At 49.2% G+C, this 17,807-nt stretch overlaps 6 protein-coding genes across 6 annotated transcripts; 2 read left to right on the top strand and 4 right to left on the bottom strand.

Annotated features, from left to right (window-relative positions):
* Positions 1–4,181: 4,181 nt before the first annotated feature.
* QC763_0094770 (uncharacterized protein) lies at positions 4,182–5,055 on the bottom strand (the record flags this gene model as incomplete). The annotated part of the gene is made up of 3 exons (XM_062906287.1): positions 4,182–4,469; positions 4,531–4,657; positions 4,963–5,055. 3 exons carry the CDS (start codon positions 5,053–5,055, stop codon positions 4,426–4,428), a joined length of 264 nt encoding a protein of 87 aa, XP_062763035.1. The 3' UTR covers positions 4,182–4,425.
* A 261-nt stretch (positions 5,056–5,316) lies between these two features.
* QC763_0094780 (uncharacterized protein) lies at positions 5,317–5,566 on the bottom strand (the record flags this gene model as incomplete). The annotated part of the gene is made up of 2 exons (XM_062906288.1): positions 5,317–5,336; positions 5,392–5,566. The coding sequence occupies 2 exons, from the start codon at positions 5,564–5,566 to the stop codon at positions 5,317–5,319; spliced, it is 195 nt and encodes a 64-aa protein (XP_062763036.1).
* A 240-nt stretch (positions 5,567–5,806) lies between these two features.
* Positions 5,807–7,981, bottom strand: QC763_600630 (uncharacterized protein; the record flags this gene model as incomplete). The annotated part of the gene is made up of 8 exons (XM_062913917.1): positions 7,518–7,981; positions 6,982–7,449; positions 6,855–6,927; positions 6,508–6,795; positions 6,334–6,450; positions 6,217–6,271; positions 5,945–6,008; positions 5,807–5,856 (listed from the first exon to the last, which is right to left on the bottom strand). Exons 1-8 carry the CDS (start codon positions 7,885–7,887, stop codon positions 5,807–5,809), a joined length of 1,485 nt encoding a protein of 494 aa, XP_062763037.1. The 5' UTR covers positions 7,888–7,981.
* A 186-nt stretch (positions 7,982–8,167) lies between these two features.
* On the top strand, positions 8,168–11,145 carry QC763_600620 (uncharacterized protein; the record flags this gene model as incomplete). The annotated part of the gene is made up of 6 exons (XM_062913916.1): positions 8,168–9,684; positions 9,743–9,857; positions 9,905–10,296; positions 10,365–10,712; positions 10,786–10,972; positions 11,030–11,145. Exons 1-6 carry the CDS (start codon positions 8,386–8,388, stop codon positions 11,143–11,145), a joined length of 2,457 nt encoding a protein of 818 aa, XP_062763038.1. The 5' UTR covers positions 8,168–8,385.
* An 821-nt stretch (positions 11,146–11,966) lies between these two features.
* QC763_600618 (uncharacterized protein) lies at positions 11,967–12,456 on the bottom strand (the record flags this gene model as incomplete). Its single annotated transcript, XM_062913915.1, has 2 exons — positions 11,967–12,056; positions 12,115–12,456. The coding sequence occupies 2 exons, from the start codon at positions 12,454–12,456 to the stop codon at positions 11,967–11,969; spliced, it is 432 nt and encodes a 143-aa protein (XP_062763039.1).
* Positions 12,457–13,268: 812 nt separating this feature from the next.
* QC763_0094820 (uncharacterized protein) lies at positions 13,269–13,566 on the top strand (the record flags this gene model as incomplete). Its single annotated transcript, XM_062906289.1, has 2 exons — positions 13,269–13,287; positions 13,359–13,566. The coding sequence occupies 2 exons, from the start codon at positions 13,269–13,271 to the stop codon at positions 13,538–13,540; spliced, it is 201 nt and encodes a 66-aa protein (XP_062763040.1). The 3' UTR covers positions 13,541–13,566.
* Positions 13,567–17,807: the final 4,241 nt, after the last annotated feature.

Below are 17,807 nucleotides of genomic sequence, written 5' to 3' on the forward strand. Positions count from 1 at the left end.
TGTCATCTTGCGATCCATTGTGCGATGAATAGATAATGATAGTGCAAATGATGGTTGATGGAAATGCAAGAAAACTGCCGTGCACACAAGGCATTGAATGAAAGAGAGTCGAATGATCCTTATAGGCATCAAAGCATCGAGATGAGATAACCCATGCTCAAAAGGCTAGAACAAGAGAATCCCTGATCAATGAACCCCTCGTCACATACCGGTGTCTTCCAGCACAGCTGAAGTTGCAAAAGCGGGCATTCAGCTGACCACTAGCAATCTGCAGCGCGGAGAAACACCCAAAACAGAGGGCACAACAAATGTTCGCTTAGCCATACCGGGAGTATTTTGTGTGATTGAGGAAAATCGATCACTAGCGCCAGCGTGTAGAGGAAAATATTGGCCGATTGACCAAAAATGGTACACCACACAAAAGCATCAAAAAATGTTTTGCTTGCGTTCAGGGATTCGAATTCGCAATTGGGAACAGCATTGAAATGTTCCAGATAATACAACGAGTACATTGAACCTCTTTGGTGCCGCCTCTTGCTTAGGTAGTGTAGACTGAAAGGCTCTAATGAGCCACACCTTTGAACCCTGCCCACTCCCATGAAGACTCATTCTTCATCAGCTGGCACCATTACCAAAAGATCAACAGCGAAGTCATATTCGACGAGCTTGGTGGTATGAACCGGCTCGACGCTCTCTTCTTTTCAGAGTAGCGCAATGCCACCGCGGAGCGCATGATCGAGGTGGCTGGACACCAGCAGTCGACCCTCGACAAGGATGGCAACTCGTCTGAAGGCCCTGCTAGACTCCCCAAGGAGCGTGCCACCTTGGAAAAGGAGATTGGCGATGGTGTGGCTACCTCGGAGCAGTTTATCCAATGTCGGTCGGTTGCCGGACCCACATTCCGGGGTTGTGGGGCCGGGATTGGACGACATCCGGAAATAGGGGGCCGCAGGAATAAGATCGGTGCATCAAGTCAAATCAAGTGAAGCGTTACGACGCGTGCCATGGCCTGAAGATCAAATGGTACGAATCAGCATCACTTCCATGCTTAGGCCTTTGCTTTGCGTGCTTCGCTGCTCTCACATGAAGTAAGCCTTCCAAAAGCCGATATGAACACCTCTGAGGCTAATTTGCCTTGCCTTGGCCTTTTCTTTGACTTTGGTTGTGTTTTGAGCATGGCGGAAACACTGTAGATTGTTTGATGACTGAAACAGGCCGTATGCCAGGTATCAAATGACCCTGAGCAACTTCATTCAATTGCATGACTCTATGGTTGCAGGTATGTACAGGCGATTGATTTGTTGACATGTTCTTCCAAAGTCCCTCACTATATGTAAACACATGACACAAGATGTGCGGAGCTGTGGCTGACATGATTTCCGCTACCTTCCACACGTATATGCTGTGACGCAGGTCCCAAGAAACCTATTCCCTTTGAGAATGAAAAGGGAGTCCATGACCCACATTGAACGGAAGAACAGAGCAAGCTGTTACGTTGATAAGTTGTCTCCCAGGACCCGTAGAGCGGAAGATGGGCCGATTGTTCCAGAATGAGAGAGGCCATGTGCAGAAGACCCATGGAGTGGTATATGGGCGTAGGAAAAAGGTGCTCTCGCAGGCAACCGTTATCGAAAAAGTATAAAACGCCATCATGGTGAGCATGACGCGAGGCATGTCCAAGGTGGTTAGGCCGCAGAACTTGCGATTCGGCGACTTGGGCTCCGACTCCGGCGTCGGCAAGGGGCTGGCCATCGGAGCGCTCCCAGCGGAGCCTGGTGATGTGACCACAACTGATGTTTCAAAGAGAGAAGTTATGTGTGGGAGTCGTCAACCGGGACCCGTAGAGCGGAAGATGGGCCAATGTTCCTGAGAGAGAGAGAGAGAGAGAGAGAGAGAGAGAGAGAGAGAGAGAGAGAGAGAGAGAGAGAGAGAGAGAGAGAGAGAGAGAGAGAGAGAGAGAGAGAGAGAGAGAGAGAGAGAGAGAGAGAGAGAGAGAGAGAGATATGTGTATGGGAATCATCAGCCGGGGACCATAGAGCGGAAGATGGGCCGGTTACATCTTCCTTCTCAACATGTAGGAGGGCTGCCAGAAGAGCAATTGTTAGAAGTGTGACTGAGACATGAGGACTGCGGCGGATTGCGGCTGGACTCACCAGGCTGCGCCCAGATGCCGCTCTGAAGCCCTGATCGGGGACGGTAAGGGTGCGAAATGATGCTGCGGCATAATGATCGGTATTAGACACCAGATAGTGCAGCGAGTTGATCAGTGGTTGTGTCATGGATGGACATGATGCTCAAATAAGGTTGAGCTGCACTTGACCGACCATACGATGGCCGATAGAGCGGAAGATGGGCCCCCGGCTGGACCGCAGTGCCGGTACCGGGGTTGTCGAGAGCCCCGCCGGTCTCAGGGCCTCCCCTACGTCAGCTCGAGAACTAACGAAGGAATCGCCGGCAGAAAGCGGCCCAACAGGCGAAAGGTGGGTTTAGTGAGCAGCTGAGCTGCCCGGACGGCCATTGCGGTCAACACTGCCTTCAGGACGGGCCCTACTGACAGCTTGAACCGGCCGCCCCGAACCCAACCTTCCGCGCTATCGAAGACGCAATCCGCAAAGGCTTCAGCCCATGCCCAGCCGAGGGGGAGGAGAACGGACGAAGAAATGTTAACATAATTAAAATATTTCCCAAAAAAATCGCTAGGGGCAGCGCTGGCGGGCGAGTTTTAGGATTTAGATGAAGGAAAAAGAGAAGGGAATCCAAAATCCGGAGGCTCTGCAGCGGTTTTGGTTAGCGGAGCATCTCGCAATATCAAGCAAGAGCTATCTTCGTACTTTCTCAACCTGCTTATGGAGAAGGACGGGTTACATTATAACCGTTATTTAGAGGCAAGGAGGTGCTTAGCATAGTCTAACAACGGATGGAGGCCGAGTGTTAAACTGGAAGTCGCTCGGTCTATAGGTATCAATCGTATATTAATAACTTTTGACGGTCGAGTAGCTCGAGTTTAGTATCGACTATGCAATAGATTCCTTCGCTATCTTATAAAGATAACTAGTATTGCTTCTAGGAGGAAGGAATTCTCTCTGTCAGTATTGAGTGATTTATACCGCGTCACGGAGGGGAGTATAGAGGAACCAGAGGCTCGGTCCCCGACGTCTTATATATAATGTCAGCTAAGCCCCCCGGTCAGCAAAGCAACGTCTAAGCAGATGAATTTCCGACGATAAGTAGTTACCCCGCGGCGATAGTGACGATGTGACGATGAACGGCGCGACGACGAACATAGGTCTCGGGGGCGTATTGATGGCTTGTCGGCTCGTTTACAGTAGATAACGACTAAACTACCAGATCTCGGCGTCGACCAACGTAGGTTAATATGGGAGGGGCTTGTGCTGTTTTACAGTAAGGTCGCCGAACGGGAAGAGTTGGACGCCCGAGACTTTCAAAGTACTTGGCTTTCTGGAACTGAACGTAAGTATCGTGGTGCCACGAAAGCCCACGGGGGTTTATATATCACAGCTATTGATGCTTAAAATAGGGAAGAGTGGTTAAAAACCTGCTGAGAACCGCTACGTATTACGCGAGGTCGACTAAGAAAGACAACTTGTTGGCGCCTAGCCACCTCCGTGATGTTATTAAAGTAGAGCTCTCGAGCTATAAAAACATTGGCGAGGTTCTTAAGGGGCTGGAAGCCCTTATTCGTAGTTAACCGCATGAATCAAAAATGGGTAAAGGAAGAAGGAGAGTGGATACATAAGGAAGAAGAAGATTATTGAGGCACTAGTAAGGGCTGGGCAAATCAAACCTTAGCGAAGAGCTATATGGACTGGCGGATGCCGAGTTGCAGGTTGTTTCGCAGGAACAAAATACTCATCTTAACCACGAGGATGATGAGAGCCATCGGTCAAAACGTACAGTCGATTGACAACAGCGACATGGTAGATAGATTGTCTTTGCAGAGCTGGAAATAGACTATCGTGATAATGCGTAAACTGGGATCGCCGCCGGGTTTTATTTTTAAGTTTCAAGGTTTATTTTCTGTTGGCGCTTAGCGGCCAAGCCTGAAGTGCTGGAAGATGGAGGGGGTGGATATAGAAATACTATAGGAAAATTCACCTCAGAATTTGGCAGATATTTCTTCCAGAATCAGCATCACATTTCCCTTGAATTGATTGTCTGGTTGTACTCTATATAGTCTCAAATAACAACAACACCCCTCACCAGCCTTGGTGTCCAAAATAACAGACTCCCAACTCCAATCAACAAAACTGTTGAACAAAACAAAAACCATTTCGAGATAAGGCAACAACCCTCCAATTCAATAACCCCCAACCCAACGCCTCCCACGACCAAAAAGCAAATAGCACAAATCCAATTCCAGTGCCGCAAAGTTCCCGCCAACTGGTAAGCAGGGCAAACTTATGATCACCTCTTAACTTGGTCCCTCCTGTGTCTGGCTCTTGTGCAAGCTAGAAATGCAGTCATGTTAGGCATCTTCCCCGTTATTGTAGGTAGAATGAACGTACAAACCATCCTCTTTGTCTAACAGACGCTCCCAAACAGTAGAAGCAGACTCGGACCCAGCTGCAAGAAACCGGTTCACGACTAGCGGAACAGTGAACGCTTTGTGTTTCTCCTGTGTCTCAAACTTGTGGTTCTGTGATGGGAAGGCATGTTAGCTTGCTGATAATGTTGGGCTGGGTGTATTGGTTTAGTTTCGAATACTGTTCGGGAAGCGACACAAGACGCAGTATGTGTAGTGGGAGCGTTATGTGTCCTCTCGCCATGTTTTGAAGAAAAACATAGCTTCCGAGGAACGATCCAGGCTGGGGGAAATTGCGCGAAAAGGACGGGAAGAAAGAAAAAGGGTTAGGAGGGGGGAAGTTCTGGGGAGGGTGGAAGGAGGATTTGGAAGGTAGGACACTAGCGTAACAAAGGACGTCCTTAAAATCTAGAACTTACAATATTGAGGTGAAGGTGCCAGTGCTCTGAGATATCTGTTGACCGAGACGAGGTAAGACGTTGAGATGTGGGGTCGGTTGTTCCAATAGCCATGATAGGAAGACCAATCGGGAATATGGCAGCTGAGGGTGGCGCAAACTTTTGTGTCTGGGGAAGTTCCCGGGGAAATGCTTGTCAAGGCTTCAAGGATGTCGACATTTGGAATTACAGTGGCGACAACCATCATATATATAGACATCTTTCATTGCCCTGCCTGCCCTGCCGTCTATGACTCCTACCTGCCCTCTGTTCTCCATATGCAACAGATGCCCATGGAGCCTCATATTTCTTCACTTTTGACATCTTCAAAACCTATCATTGCCTTTGCTCAGGTTCTTGACAAGATATCAGAAACTTGATTGCCGGTATGTTTGGTTTGGGGTGACACACGAGAGTTTCTGGAGCAGAGGTCGTTGAGTAAGCCACGCTGTTCACCGGTTGTGGCTGGGTGCTGAGGAAAGCGCCACGACTTTTTCCGGTTGTGGCGGGCCGTTGAAGAGAAAAGCCACAGTATTCGCCGGTCGTGGCTCGTGTTGCATATCAACGCCGCGTCGGGAGTAGGCATACTCCGATGGCAAGTTTGACTAATGGTACTTCCTGCCAGCGAGGGAGAAGAAAACTCAATCTATTTTAGGCAGCCGTTCATACGCCTGGTTTCTGGGCTCGTAAATGGCAAATAACGTCCTTGATGCTGCATATTGGAAAGCATGCGTCAGGAACATCAAAGCAGGCCTTTACAGTAGATCGATTTCGTGATAAAATCTGCACTGTCTGCCCCTCCCGTCTTCCCTTCTTTCTTCACGCTTCAAACCTCTGCCCCCGGCCACACTTCCATCCTAACGTACTCACGCCGTCCTAAATAAGAGAGTTCAATGGAGGGACTGGTGGTTGTTAGTCAGTGAGTATGAATCATGCCCAACCCTTTGCTTCTGGATCGCCTTACCTTTGCAAACTTGCTCCTCGCTCGAATCTCTGGACCTAGAACAACCAGAACCAGCGGTACCACGCTTTCCAAGCGGCATGTGTCAGTCATTGCGACCCCCATCTTTGGTCATGGGCTCACCTCATCAACAGTCCAAATCCACCCAAGAGGAGGGAAGCCTCCATAAAACCGAGGTTCGTGAACACTTCATCTTCCTGTTAGTCTCACACACAAACAATTGCGGCAAGAACTGGCTTACTGGGAGTCACGCCCAATGGTAGAGCCCCTGCCACAGCATTTCTGCAGAAGCTCTGGGCCGCCATGGCCGAACTGGCATATGTGGCATAGCTGGATGGTTTTTCTTTAGTGTTAGCATGCGGTCTGGCAAAGTCGATTGCGGCACGACTTACACATCAGCGAAATAGGTAAAGACGGCGAGGTAAATCGAATAAGACCCGAACGTGACGACAGTGACGGAAAGAGCTGCAAATATCCAGTGAATATCTGGCATCATGAGTGACCCGTACCTAGCGAGGAGGTCAGCGGGCATTTCGAGAGGCTGAAAGTTAAGCAGTTCTGCGTACATGAACATTCCGATGGACATTGCAATACTCAGAAGGCATGCTGTATACAATCTAGCTTCTGGGTTCCAGTCGCTGCACAAGCCAGAAGAATCTGGCCTTTTTCTGAACTGACGGAGAAGACTGAACCTGGGTTGTTCAGTGACATATTTGCGGTAGAGCCGTTCTTGGAAAGGGTAGCAAAGATTTCCGAGACCCGCACCGCCGACGGTTGCCAGCATTACAAGGCCAGCCTGTCGCGGTGTGAACGAATATGTCGTTTCAAATGTGAGAGGCACTGACACATAGAACCTATAATCCAGTCGTCAGCAGTGTCAGCCAGCTGCCTGGTATCATTATTGGCTTCTCACATGAAGAGCAGCGCCCAGCTGAAAGAGATCCACATACTGAACCAGAATACGACTGGCTCAGTAAAGAGTAGGTCTGTCAAGTCTCCGATTAGGTTGCAAGATACTATTCCGGACAGAGCCAACTTACAAAACGGTCTGGTTAGACTGATTCGAATCATTTGCTTCAGGGTGACACGCTCTTCTTCCTCTTTCACCTTCCAAGTGATGCGAGGTGTCGACAGCTTTTCATTGCACGGGGCCGAGTCAGCCGAATTGAGGATCTTTGCCCTTCTACTCAAGAGCAGTGGTCCGCGGCATTCCTGAAAGAAAAAGAAAATCAGGGCCATGAGAAGGGCGTTCGCAATCAGCTGGTGCCAGTAGATCCAGCGCCAACCCAAGGGTTCAACTACGAAGTTTGACGCCAGCTGACCTATTCCGCCTGAGAAGGATGCTGTTGCGAACAACGACATTGGCATACCACGCTCGTGGGGCTGGTAAATGTCTGCGATAATGCCTCCAACCATGGTGCTGAATGTGCTGGCACCAACACCTTGAAAGAACCTGGTAATCAGGAGTCCCGCAAGATTGTTGACAACAGGAATAAGCAGGGTACAAACTGACATCCGATCGACGTGCATTAGCGTCACAACCGTCACTCGGGGGATGGGTCCGCTAGGTACCTACGGATGTAGAGTCCATATGTACTCAAGAAGACAGGTTTCCGGCCAACAAATTCGCTGAAAGGAGCCAGAACCATTGGCGCTACAGCAAAGGCTGTTTGAAACGTAGGCATGCCGACAAGGACTACAGTGCGAGATGACCCATATTCGGCGGCGATGGAGCTAACCCCAGAAACGTATGCGGAGATGGAATATGCAGCCATGAATGTTGTGAGAATACTGAGGCCAGCTACAAAATGCTTTTCTTGGGCTGGCCATTTGGTGGGGTCTCTGATTTTCTGAACGGCTTTCTCATGCTGATCTGAGAGAGGTGTGTCCCAAGTCAAGTACCTCAATGTGGTTTCCCGACTTGAAGTTTGGTTTGGCTGATACATCTTATACTTTGGTGGGGTTGAACATGCTGCAGCAACACTGTTGGCTTGGAGTAGGGCAGGATGGATGCCACCTCTGCATTTTTGAGGTAGCGGGGCCTTGTTCTTCTTGCTTTAATCTTTGCATTCCACACACACTGAGTTCATTAAACATATGGAGACACAGACATGCCGGCAAGGCTCTGGAGCACGTGCCACACCGGTCAAAGCAGTCGGAGAGCACATCCCGCGATTGCTTATCTCGTGGTTGCACTGCAGTTGCCCGCTTCCAACTTGTGGCACCCAAACCATCGCTGGAAAGGCTTTCTTCGTCGCGCAAAATGAAGAGTGTCTGTCCGATTGGAATTAACAGGCCAAGTTGCCGAAATATAAGACGGCCGACCACTTCTCGATGACAGACTTAGGGTATGTAATCCCAATGTTTCTCTTCTCCGGACAACCCCACCCCACGCGGGCTGTGACGAATCTCCAGACACGGAATAAGACGATCCCGTTCCACCGATGAACCAATGTTACGGGCAGCTTCCCATGCGTGATTTTTTGGGATCCAGCGATGCACCACAGATCCCCTTCGAGGATGACCTGTTCCCTTACCTCCCACCTGATGTTCAAGATGAAGGGATAGCTTTCGATTCAAATCATGCCTGTTACGAATATGATTTCCCCCCTATTTACGCCACAAGCAACGCCACAAATGTGCCAATTAGCGGATTGGCATTTCCTATCAACATCGCTTCACCGCCCTCACCGCTTTCCGAACATCCGGTTCCGAACCAGGGCTGGGAAGACTCACTCCGTTCCCACAACTTTCTAATACCTGCAGTAAATTATTCGGGTGCCGTCTCCAATCCATTTGCGATTTCCTTGAGCATGAATGACGCAAACACTTACATGTCGGTCCCCGGACAGCGGAGTGGATCCGAGCCACGGTATCTGGTCCCAAATGAGACTCATACCCATGACAACTTCATCCCTTGTATGGGCCTCCAATTGGATATCCCAGATAGTGGAACGGTCTTCCTTCCCGAAGAAGACCCCGATCGGTATGACCTCGAGGAAGTTTTCAGCATGTTCTACCAAGGGAACAGAAACCTTCAGAGAATGTCGCCGCAGCTCATTGAAGCGACCCTGGGCATCCCACCAGACTCTAATGATTCCCAACACCTGATATGTTCCCAGAACAATGAGCGTCAGTCGGACCAGGACTCAGCCACTCTCGACGCCCTTTCTGCGCAGCCGCAGATACCATCAAGCCCTTCTACACTAGCACAGTCCCCAGATGCTTTATCGGAATCTGCTACAAGCCTCTCGGCACCTCGGAGAGACCGTGGCATCCCTTTCACTTCTAGACCCAGACTTTTGGTGGCTCCTCCAGGCTTCAGTCATTCGCATATCCTGGTCATTACCAGCAACCCTGGGTCATTGCCGGCATCGCTGTGGGATGGAGCGCGGCTTGCCGAACTGGAGAAGGACATAAGGTTGAAGGCCTTGGATATCGAATCCCAAATACCAAAAAGTCAAGATAGCAGTTCACGCGATTTCAGTCAGAAACGACAGCGAGTCGATAATCAACCCCAGTCCAATAGCACGCAAAAAGTCTCGGAAGCCAGCGGCGTACCGACAATAAGCTCCTATCCTGCTCTGTTTCCATGTGCTGCTTCTGTTCCAACTTCAGATCCTCTCCCAAGTGCCATGCCTCACAGTCGTGTTCCTAAGCGCAAGGCGAATGCCGAACGACAAGCCACTAGTCAAGTCAAGAAGGAGAGCACTTGCTTACTATGCCGAGTAATGAGGGAAAAGGTCTGTACATATACTTGTACAATCACTCCCGCCTCCATTTTTGCTCACACGTTTGCAGTGTAGCGATGGCACACCATGCCTACGATGCGTCAGAGTATTACAGCATGAGAGATCGATACTACGTGTGCCATGTCAGCCAGCAACACTAGACGATATTGAGCTTTATAGGCGGCGTGAGTATTTGTGCACCTACGCACTTGATCGATCGCTAATCCTCTAGGCACTCAAATCGGTCTTTTCGTTTATTATTACGAGCAGAGCAGCGAATCGGATCTGCCACGGCGCAGCGCGAGTATCGTCGATACCAATCCACTGGAATCACAATTAAGTCAAAACTGCCCACTGACGGTCGCTGATACGTTTGCGGTTCATGAGTTTGGTACGTTCCAGCGATTCGCCCCAAATCTTTTGAACGATGCCAATCGGGAAAGGGAGCTCGCCACCCAACATGCACCAACTTCAGAGGACTTGAGCAAGAGTGCTGTTCTCGCTCGATACTTGGAGTTGCACTTGGCATCCATCATCGAGACGCTGGGCACAAACAACAGCTTCATTGCTGCTACTCTGAAGGTAGCTGAGAGGTATAGCAGGCCAACAGGGTCGAAGAAACGTGTAAGCTATCCGCACCGAAGTATGTGCGGCTATACAGAAGCTGACAGTAATTCCCCCTGTATCCAAAGACAATGTTACGGCATGCTTTGTACATCTTTGCCGCAAGATTCCTACGCCGGACCTACTGGGTACAGGTTGATACAGTGACTGAGAACTACAGAGTAGCATGGATGGACGCGCCGTGGCGAGCGTTGCCTGTTTCAACACCAAGGTCACTTGCTGAAGCAGAGACTCTCAACGACATACTGAAGGATCACTTGCGCTTCCTGGAGAAGTCCGTCATCCATGCCTTCACCAAGAAGATTTATGCTAGGAAAAAGGAGGACTGGTTTGAGATCTTTCTAGTGACCTTCATCTTCCAAGTCATCCTCAGCGAGAATCTCGAGATGAGCTTTTACAGTCGTTTCCCAGGGCTCGTACGTATTCGACTTCTCGTTCAGCTTCTCTACTAACACCACTTGAGGATGACAACCTGCTAACGCAGATTAGGAGAAGCCCATCGAGTGCCCCTGGTCAACGTTTGGAGGGCTTCGAAGCTATTCCTCCAAGAGAATTGCTTCTTACTTTTCCGCAATCAACGGTCGTGATCCATTCTTGAAGCCCGGTGCTAGAGCATGGGAAGGCTTCGGGGACACCGAGCGCACGTACTTGGATCAGTGCGGGATTCTGTTGAAAGGTGTGCTCCTTTACAATCTTAACCAGGACTGATCGGATTACTTACACTGCCTCGCAGAGGGCTATACAAAACGGGATGATCTGGGATTCCGCAGGTCGGCTTCAATGGGGGATGCTGATTCTCCGGGGAGTTGGTGGAAATGGGCCGTGGAAACGATTCTTGGGAACGGCTAGCATCTTCATGTGGTGTCTAGTTCTATTCATATACCACCTGTCAAACACTGGGACGAGCAAGCAAAGTCTCTTATTTGCCGTTTGCTAGATGGAACAGGGATAGTGGAGAAGGTGACGCTTCACTTCTTTTTGGGATTGGCCGCCGACATTAACGAGATTAACGACTATCGCAGCAACCTCATTGCTGTGAGTATTATGACTGAATGGCAACGCAGTAGGATGATCGTTCTTCATCCATAAAATATCATGGCCCGCGTCTCAATACTCTCTCTTGGTCGTGCAGCCCCATATCCTCGAAGGTTGGGTTGGATTGCGGCGTGTGGACAAACTGGCCGATATGATCAGTGGCCAATCGTTGGTTACTGAAACATCCATCCTTACTTACCTCTGGAGCTGGTATCATCCGAATCGAAGATCTTGAATAGCAGCAGCTCATTCTGCGACTGTTTGTCAAGAAAGTACCATTTATGGGCCGAGGATCGGTGGACTTGTAGCGTTTCCGCGACGTTGTTCGGAAATACCGTGTCGGAAGGTATAATATCTTCCTCGATGTCAATGGTTCTGGCATCGCACAACCCCAACGGCCAGTCTTCAAGGTCAGAGAAGAACGGCCGCCATGAGCTTCGAGTTGGAGATAGGTCAGCACCACATGAATGGCATGATCATGAGTGAGGCACCTGACTTTATGATCTGCATCCTCCCAGAAAGCAATTGCTCGTCAAGGTTATGTTGCCGGACAATGTACACAGCTCTCTCAATCGCGCTGGCTGGAGAGGAGTCTGCCCAGAGGATTAGCTCCACCTCTGGATATCATCCAACTATCACTCACCAACATGGACACCACGGACAGGCTGCTCCAAGCTTGACTTCTCCCCGATGTTGCCGGGAAATTCGCGGTTCCTCTTCCGAGTCTTGGGTTGATCAGGATGTGCTGAAATGCTGACAGAAGACATTGCGTCCAACACGTACCTCTACATCAAAGACGACGACTTTCTTGGCCTCGAATCTTTCTGTCAGAAACGCTTCCATTTCCTGAATGTAGCGCTGCTCGATCTCGCTGCCGGACTTCACGCTCTCATAATGGAACTGGTCATCCAGGATCTGTTCCGCCACTTCGAATCCATTTTCATCGAGGCTGAATGTTGCTACCTCGCTTCTGATGTTGGTGACGGTGATATCGGCTGGGATATGGACGTGATTAGTTGAGGAATTTCCTTGCAAAAACTCCGGTGGGAGGCAGCAGAAATACGGCTTTTCGTTTTTGTATGGTTGCTTGTCAAGGTAGAACACTGTTGCTATTGCTGTCTCCATGTTGTAAAGCAAAACATCAATCTCTAGAAGATTGTGTTGAGAATGATGATAACCACCAACGCATCAATGATTCGACAAACGAAACAGCACAAAGACCCAACTACCAAGCAGAGCCGCATATTACCTAAAGCCTTCGGCAGCCCTCCGTGGAGAAAGCTATTGGTGGCGTTCTCGTGGGGTAATCCCACACTTGTTCAATAACCGGGTGCCAAGCCGTCGTGGTTTCAACCGAGTGGTGTCAGGAAGATAGCCCATGCAACTCTCATTGGCTTCCAGGCAGGTTTCCACCATGTAGGGAGTTTCTTGGCGTTGCTGCACCCTTCACCGATGCTGCAGGTATCCCTCGTTAAATATATCTCTTATAATCCTTGGGCCTACTGGTCTTTGACACTAGACTGCAAGATTGTCGTCATCACCAGCCATCAAGACAAGGCTCTGAAGACGGCAAATCATAGCACTGCCGGACACACCCTTCTAATGAAAAAATCGCTCACGAGACAGCAGGGTGGTGCAGCCGGTGAGCAGTGTTGATCGGCGAGTTGTGTGAGGTCGCAGCCTGACATGTGTGGGTTCCCCGCTTTGGGGGTTCCCAACTACTGTCACTGGCGTGAAGGATTGCTCAAAGGGACGACATGTGAAGACCTTCTGCGGGCTTTGGAGGGTGTTGATCTGTAGATTTATAGACACCAGGTTGTGAGATTTAGTGCCCTCTTTTCTCCTCCTTCTGCTCGCATGAATCGATGCATTAAACATCTCTATCGCCAAAGCCAGACTACAGCTTCTCAAATCCGTATACAAAGAGCCAATTCAACATGGGCTTCATCGCCACAGGTACTCTCCAATTGCCTCCTTGTCACTGCACCGCTGCTTCTCAACGCTAACACCAAGCCCTTGGTCACCAGAGGAACAGAAACAGCCATGGAAGAACTTTGCACAGACCGGGGGAAGTAATGCCTCTTACGAGAAGCATCAGCTCTACCTTCAGACCTCCGGAGGCAGACCCTGGAATGAGTGGTTGAAGGAGTACAAGGGGATTGTCGCTGCTCCGAGGACTCCGGCACCGCCTCCTGTCTCCGATGACTAATCAACGTTGAGTGAAAGGGGGTTAAGAGAAGAGCGGAGTATTGTGTTTTTTTATGCACTTTGCACTTCGCCAGTCTGCTATACAGCCTTCTGGCTTGATACTACGGTCAATTTAACAAGTCTTTCTATGCCATTCTCCGAGCGTGATATGAAAATGAAAATAAATTTGCCTTCAAAATATTGAACCTCTCTCGTCATGACAAAGAGTCCACTAGCGACCATCAGCAAAATGGCATCAAACCGGTGCCCGGTCCCGCCCTGTTCCGCATGTCGCCACTTCTCGGCCCCACATCCCCGGAGTTATGGGTCACCAAACGACACCATTCCTCGGCCCCACATGCCCAGGCAGCCAAAAACCCGGCCGCCACCTCTCCGCCGCCAACACAAATTACCTCCCTTTTCCACTCCACCAAAGAAAACAGGAATTGTCCCGACCTCATCCATTTGTTGTCACCTTTGCTTCGCCTGCACTTAGCTCCAGCATCTTTGCTTTTCCTGCCCCTTCATCTCGACAAGCTATCACCTTTGCCTAACGGGTCGACTCTCCATGCTGACAAAGGGTGATAGGCGGTGCGGGTTCAAGGAGGCAGCCCCTATGAAATTGTTTCCTCGTCGGGAAGAGGTTGAACTGGGCTGAGGTTGAAGCGTTCACAAAGCAGAGGAGAGCCAGTGATGCCCTCACCACCCGCTGGTTCGCTTGAGCGATATGCCATTCAATCATTTGTGGTGGGTGTTTGGGAATGGTGTGGTTATGGTACGTTTGGCTTAAAAAAATGGACTTGTGGGCATGCAAGAGTTCTGCCTTGCCGACTCGTACGGGAGGTTTGTGAGTTCTTTCACAATTTTCCAGTCGAATGGGGGGGTCCGCATATGGTGACTCACTAACATGTTTCACTCCACATGACATACTGTGTCTCTTCTCCCTATCGTATCGAGCCTTAGCCCACATCCGGTGTGGTCGATGGGATGAGATGGTCTCATCTCATCTTATAACACGAGGTCGTAGGAGGAGACAAATAAGCCAAAACGAACCCCCCGTCTCATCTTACGTCTCATGGGACGAAATTTATCTTTCTAAGGCTTTTTAGAGGCATTTTTTTTGGCCACCAAAAACATAATAATGTTTGGATTTTTCCTCATGGGAACGTTGTGTGGGTTCCCAGTAAGGTTGGTAGCTTGGTAAGGGTGAGGTCGGTGGCCTGGGTGAGCGTGAGGGTGAGGGTTGTGGCTCTGTGGCCAATAAGACTGCCGAGATCTTAGGCTGGAAGAGCCACTAGAGGTCTTATAAACCGGTAAGATGAGATAAATTGTAAGCGCAGTGGGATAAGCCAACACGAGGGCCATCTTATCTTATCTTATCTCATTGGCCATCCTGCCCCGCATCCAACATCAAACCATTTAACCTCTGGCAGATATTGATGCATGACTTGCAGGGACGTCTCGTGGATGTTACTCGGGATGGGATTTGTGCGTCAGGTTTGACTCCCCGTGTTATCTTTGGGAGGGTTGAGGGAGGAAAAGTCAAACAAGTATTGTGATCCTTCTGTTGGGGAAGCGCAGGAAGGTTTTGCGGTATAAGAAAATTTCATGGGCATTTTATTTCAGATGTAGGTCATATTACAACGAACGTGCTTTTGAAGGGGTGTGTGTTGTCCAGCTGTTTAGAGGGGAAGCATAGGGTTCTGGTTAGGCTAATGCTTGTCTTGGAATTGCACCAGGGAAAAAGGCGTGGCAGACATGATGACCGCCGTCAGGACACTCTCAAAGTTGCTATGACCGGCGGTGGCCCCCGATGAAACGAAACTTCATAGAAAACGTCAACAGTTTTCAGCGGCTTGATTGCGTGGCATCACATTGACTTGGTCAGGTATTCAAATATGGGTAGAGTAGCGCCATGGAGACGACCACTGCCAGTCTGAGAAAACGTTACGGCACAAGGGCAATAAATCATTTTTGTCCAGCCGTAAAACTTTCTCTCACGACATCTTAAATTCTATTTTCCAGTCACCAACACGACCTGATCAAATACAAACCCATAATTCAACCCTTACATCCATCCACAGGCATCCTCCGCCAAACCGACACCCCAAAGAACAAACCTAGATCAATCAATGGGTTGTGCCTCTGAAACCCTCCCAGTCGGCGAAAGAGTAGCCTTGAATAAGCTAGAGCGGATCGACAAGAAAATAGATGAGGCTCAAAGATCTCTCGACAGGAGCTTCTTTTTTCTGCAACTGTGTCTCAATGGACAAAGTACCGAGAATTGGGATCAAGGGGTGCGTACGTTCTTCTTTTACCTGCCAATCCACTGTATTTCCGTTCTTTAAAGGCTAATCTACTGCAGGGGCTGATCGTCCGGCATGCCTGGGCGAGCAGACGCATCTTGCAGCTCCGAGAGGACCGTGAGAGGGCGGAGGGTGAATTGAGAGATGTTCGGAGAGCGGCTGCTGAGGTGAACGACAGGCAGTGAATCGGATGTGGTTTTGGAGATGGTTTATTTGGGATGGAGGGTCTATGGTATCTTTTCTTGGGGACAAGGGAACGAAAAATGAAGCGGGGCACATCTTCCAAGACTTCGGGCTTGCGATCTGCAATACCATCGTTTGGGAACGCGCAGGTATGCGCCACAAATGAAGCTGAGCTAATTAAGATCGTTGGGGTCTTGAGATGATTTCAGTGAAGTTGCTGGATTTAGGGCGCGATCTTTTGCCCTGCAAAATGGGCCTTCAGAACGCTTCTCTGAACTGACTTTCAGAGCCAGGCCATGGCCAGCTTGCCAGCAGTTGATCCACCTGTTCAGAAGGGCTATGTAGAAGCCGTAATCTTTTACGTAGTAGCTAGTGGTGGTGGCTGAAGTGTAAATAAGGTCTTGTAAGGCCTACGTAGTAGGTGTGGTGGGTTTGATGGGCGCTATGGGCGCTGTGGGTGCGTTTAGAAAGCCTCGTCTGAATAGATTCACAGCGAAAATGGTCTAGATATATCTAGACTGAAAGTAAAATAGCTGCTGAATTATTTCAGGGAAAAAAGATTACATTTCTGAATAGTTCAGAATGAATAGATTCAATAGGAATTTTGGCCAAAAGATCGCGCCCTTATATGTGGAATCGTCTTTGTTACTATCCCCTTAATACATCCATCAAACAGACCATTATCACCCCAAGTCAGTCAAAGCTCCGAAAGAAATGCTCAAGACAACAGCACCTTTTCAAATCATGTAGAATAAAGCCTGAAGAATGATCTAACGAAGAGACAAGGTGTTGAAAATATGGTTTGGGCGTGATGATCAAAGTTTATCGGAATGAAGGGATACGCCGTCCGGAAAACCTTGTGGGCGCACATTTTAAGAGAATTTCTCGTACAAATATTCCGCCCTTATACGCAACATGTCGATCTTCTTCCTCACGGATGCATGACGTTAATCCACCCCTACCCGTTACCAAATCCGGCTTTCCTCCACCCATCCCCACCTTTCCCAAACGACACCCATATTTGGACAGCGGTGCCGTGGCCGAGCTCCAACTGGCATATCGCGCAACATCGGTTGTGTTTACACACTCGCAAATCTTGCATGGATCTCTGAGTTTTTATTTTCTAGACTTGGATTTTGTGGACACAAAGCTTTACTTGACACACTCAGAAGTCAATATCACCAATTTCCACAGAAAGCAGACACATATCTCGCATTATCGTTGCTATCTTATTCACTTCTTCATCCAGCCAGTCTCATGCTGTGACTTTTTCTTTTCTTTTCAAATTTTACTGTGGCTATCGTGTAAGATATTCTTGTTTGAGTTTCTACACAGATTTACAAAGATTTTCCCCCCTTCTCCAGTCCCAGCTATCCGCAATTGGCATAGATTGCCACTCTCTCAAATTTTTGCTGAAGTCTGAGCTAAAAACAAGAACTCCCAGTCGAGTTCAACTAGCCTCGATCTTGTCCTCAGCTTACTACTCCAAGATATTTCCTTTTCTCTCAACTCTCTTCACTTCCACGTCCCTAGCTTCAGTCTCAGCAAAGCTCCATCGCCATGCCCTCAAATCTAAGAACCTCCACACTGTCTTCCAGGAACAGAAGAAAGATGATATTGTCGGAATTCTCTGTGGTCTTGAAGGTAATAATCATCAGGACGGCACCAAAACTGGCAGCTCTCCAGAGCTCTGGCATCTTGGGAAAGGCCTGTAGCTGTCTGGACAAAGACAACCTCGCCGCGAGGATACAGAGATGACTACCACAGACCCTGGTCACAGTTTTATCTGCCTCGGTCTTC

This window comes from Podospora pseudopauciseta, chromosome 6 (genome assembly GCF_035222475.1).
Source record: "Podospora pseudopauciseta strain CBS 411.78 chromosome 6, whole genome shotgun sequence".
Taxonomy (NCBI): Eukaryota; Fungi; Ascomycota; class Sordariomycetes; order Sordariales; family Podosporaceae; genus Podospora; species Podospora pseudopauciseta.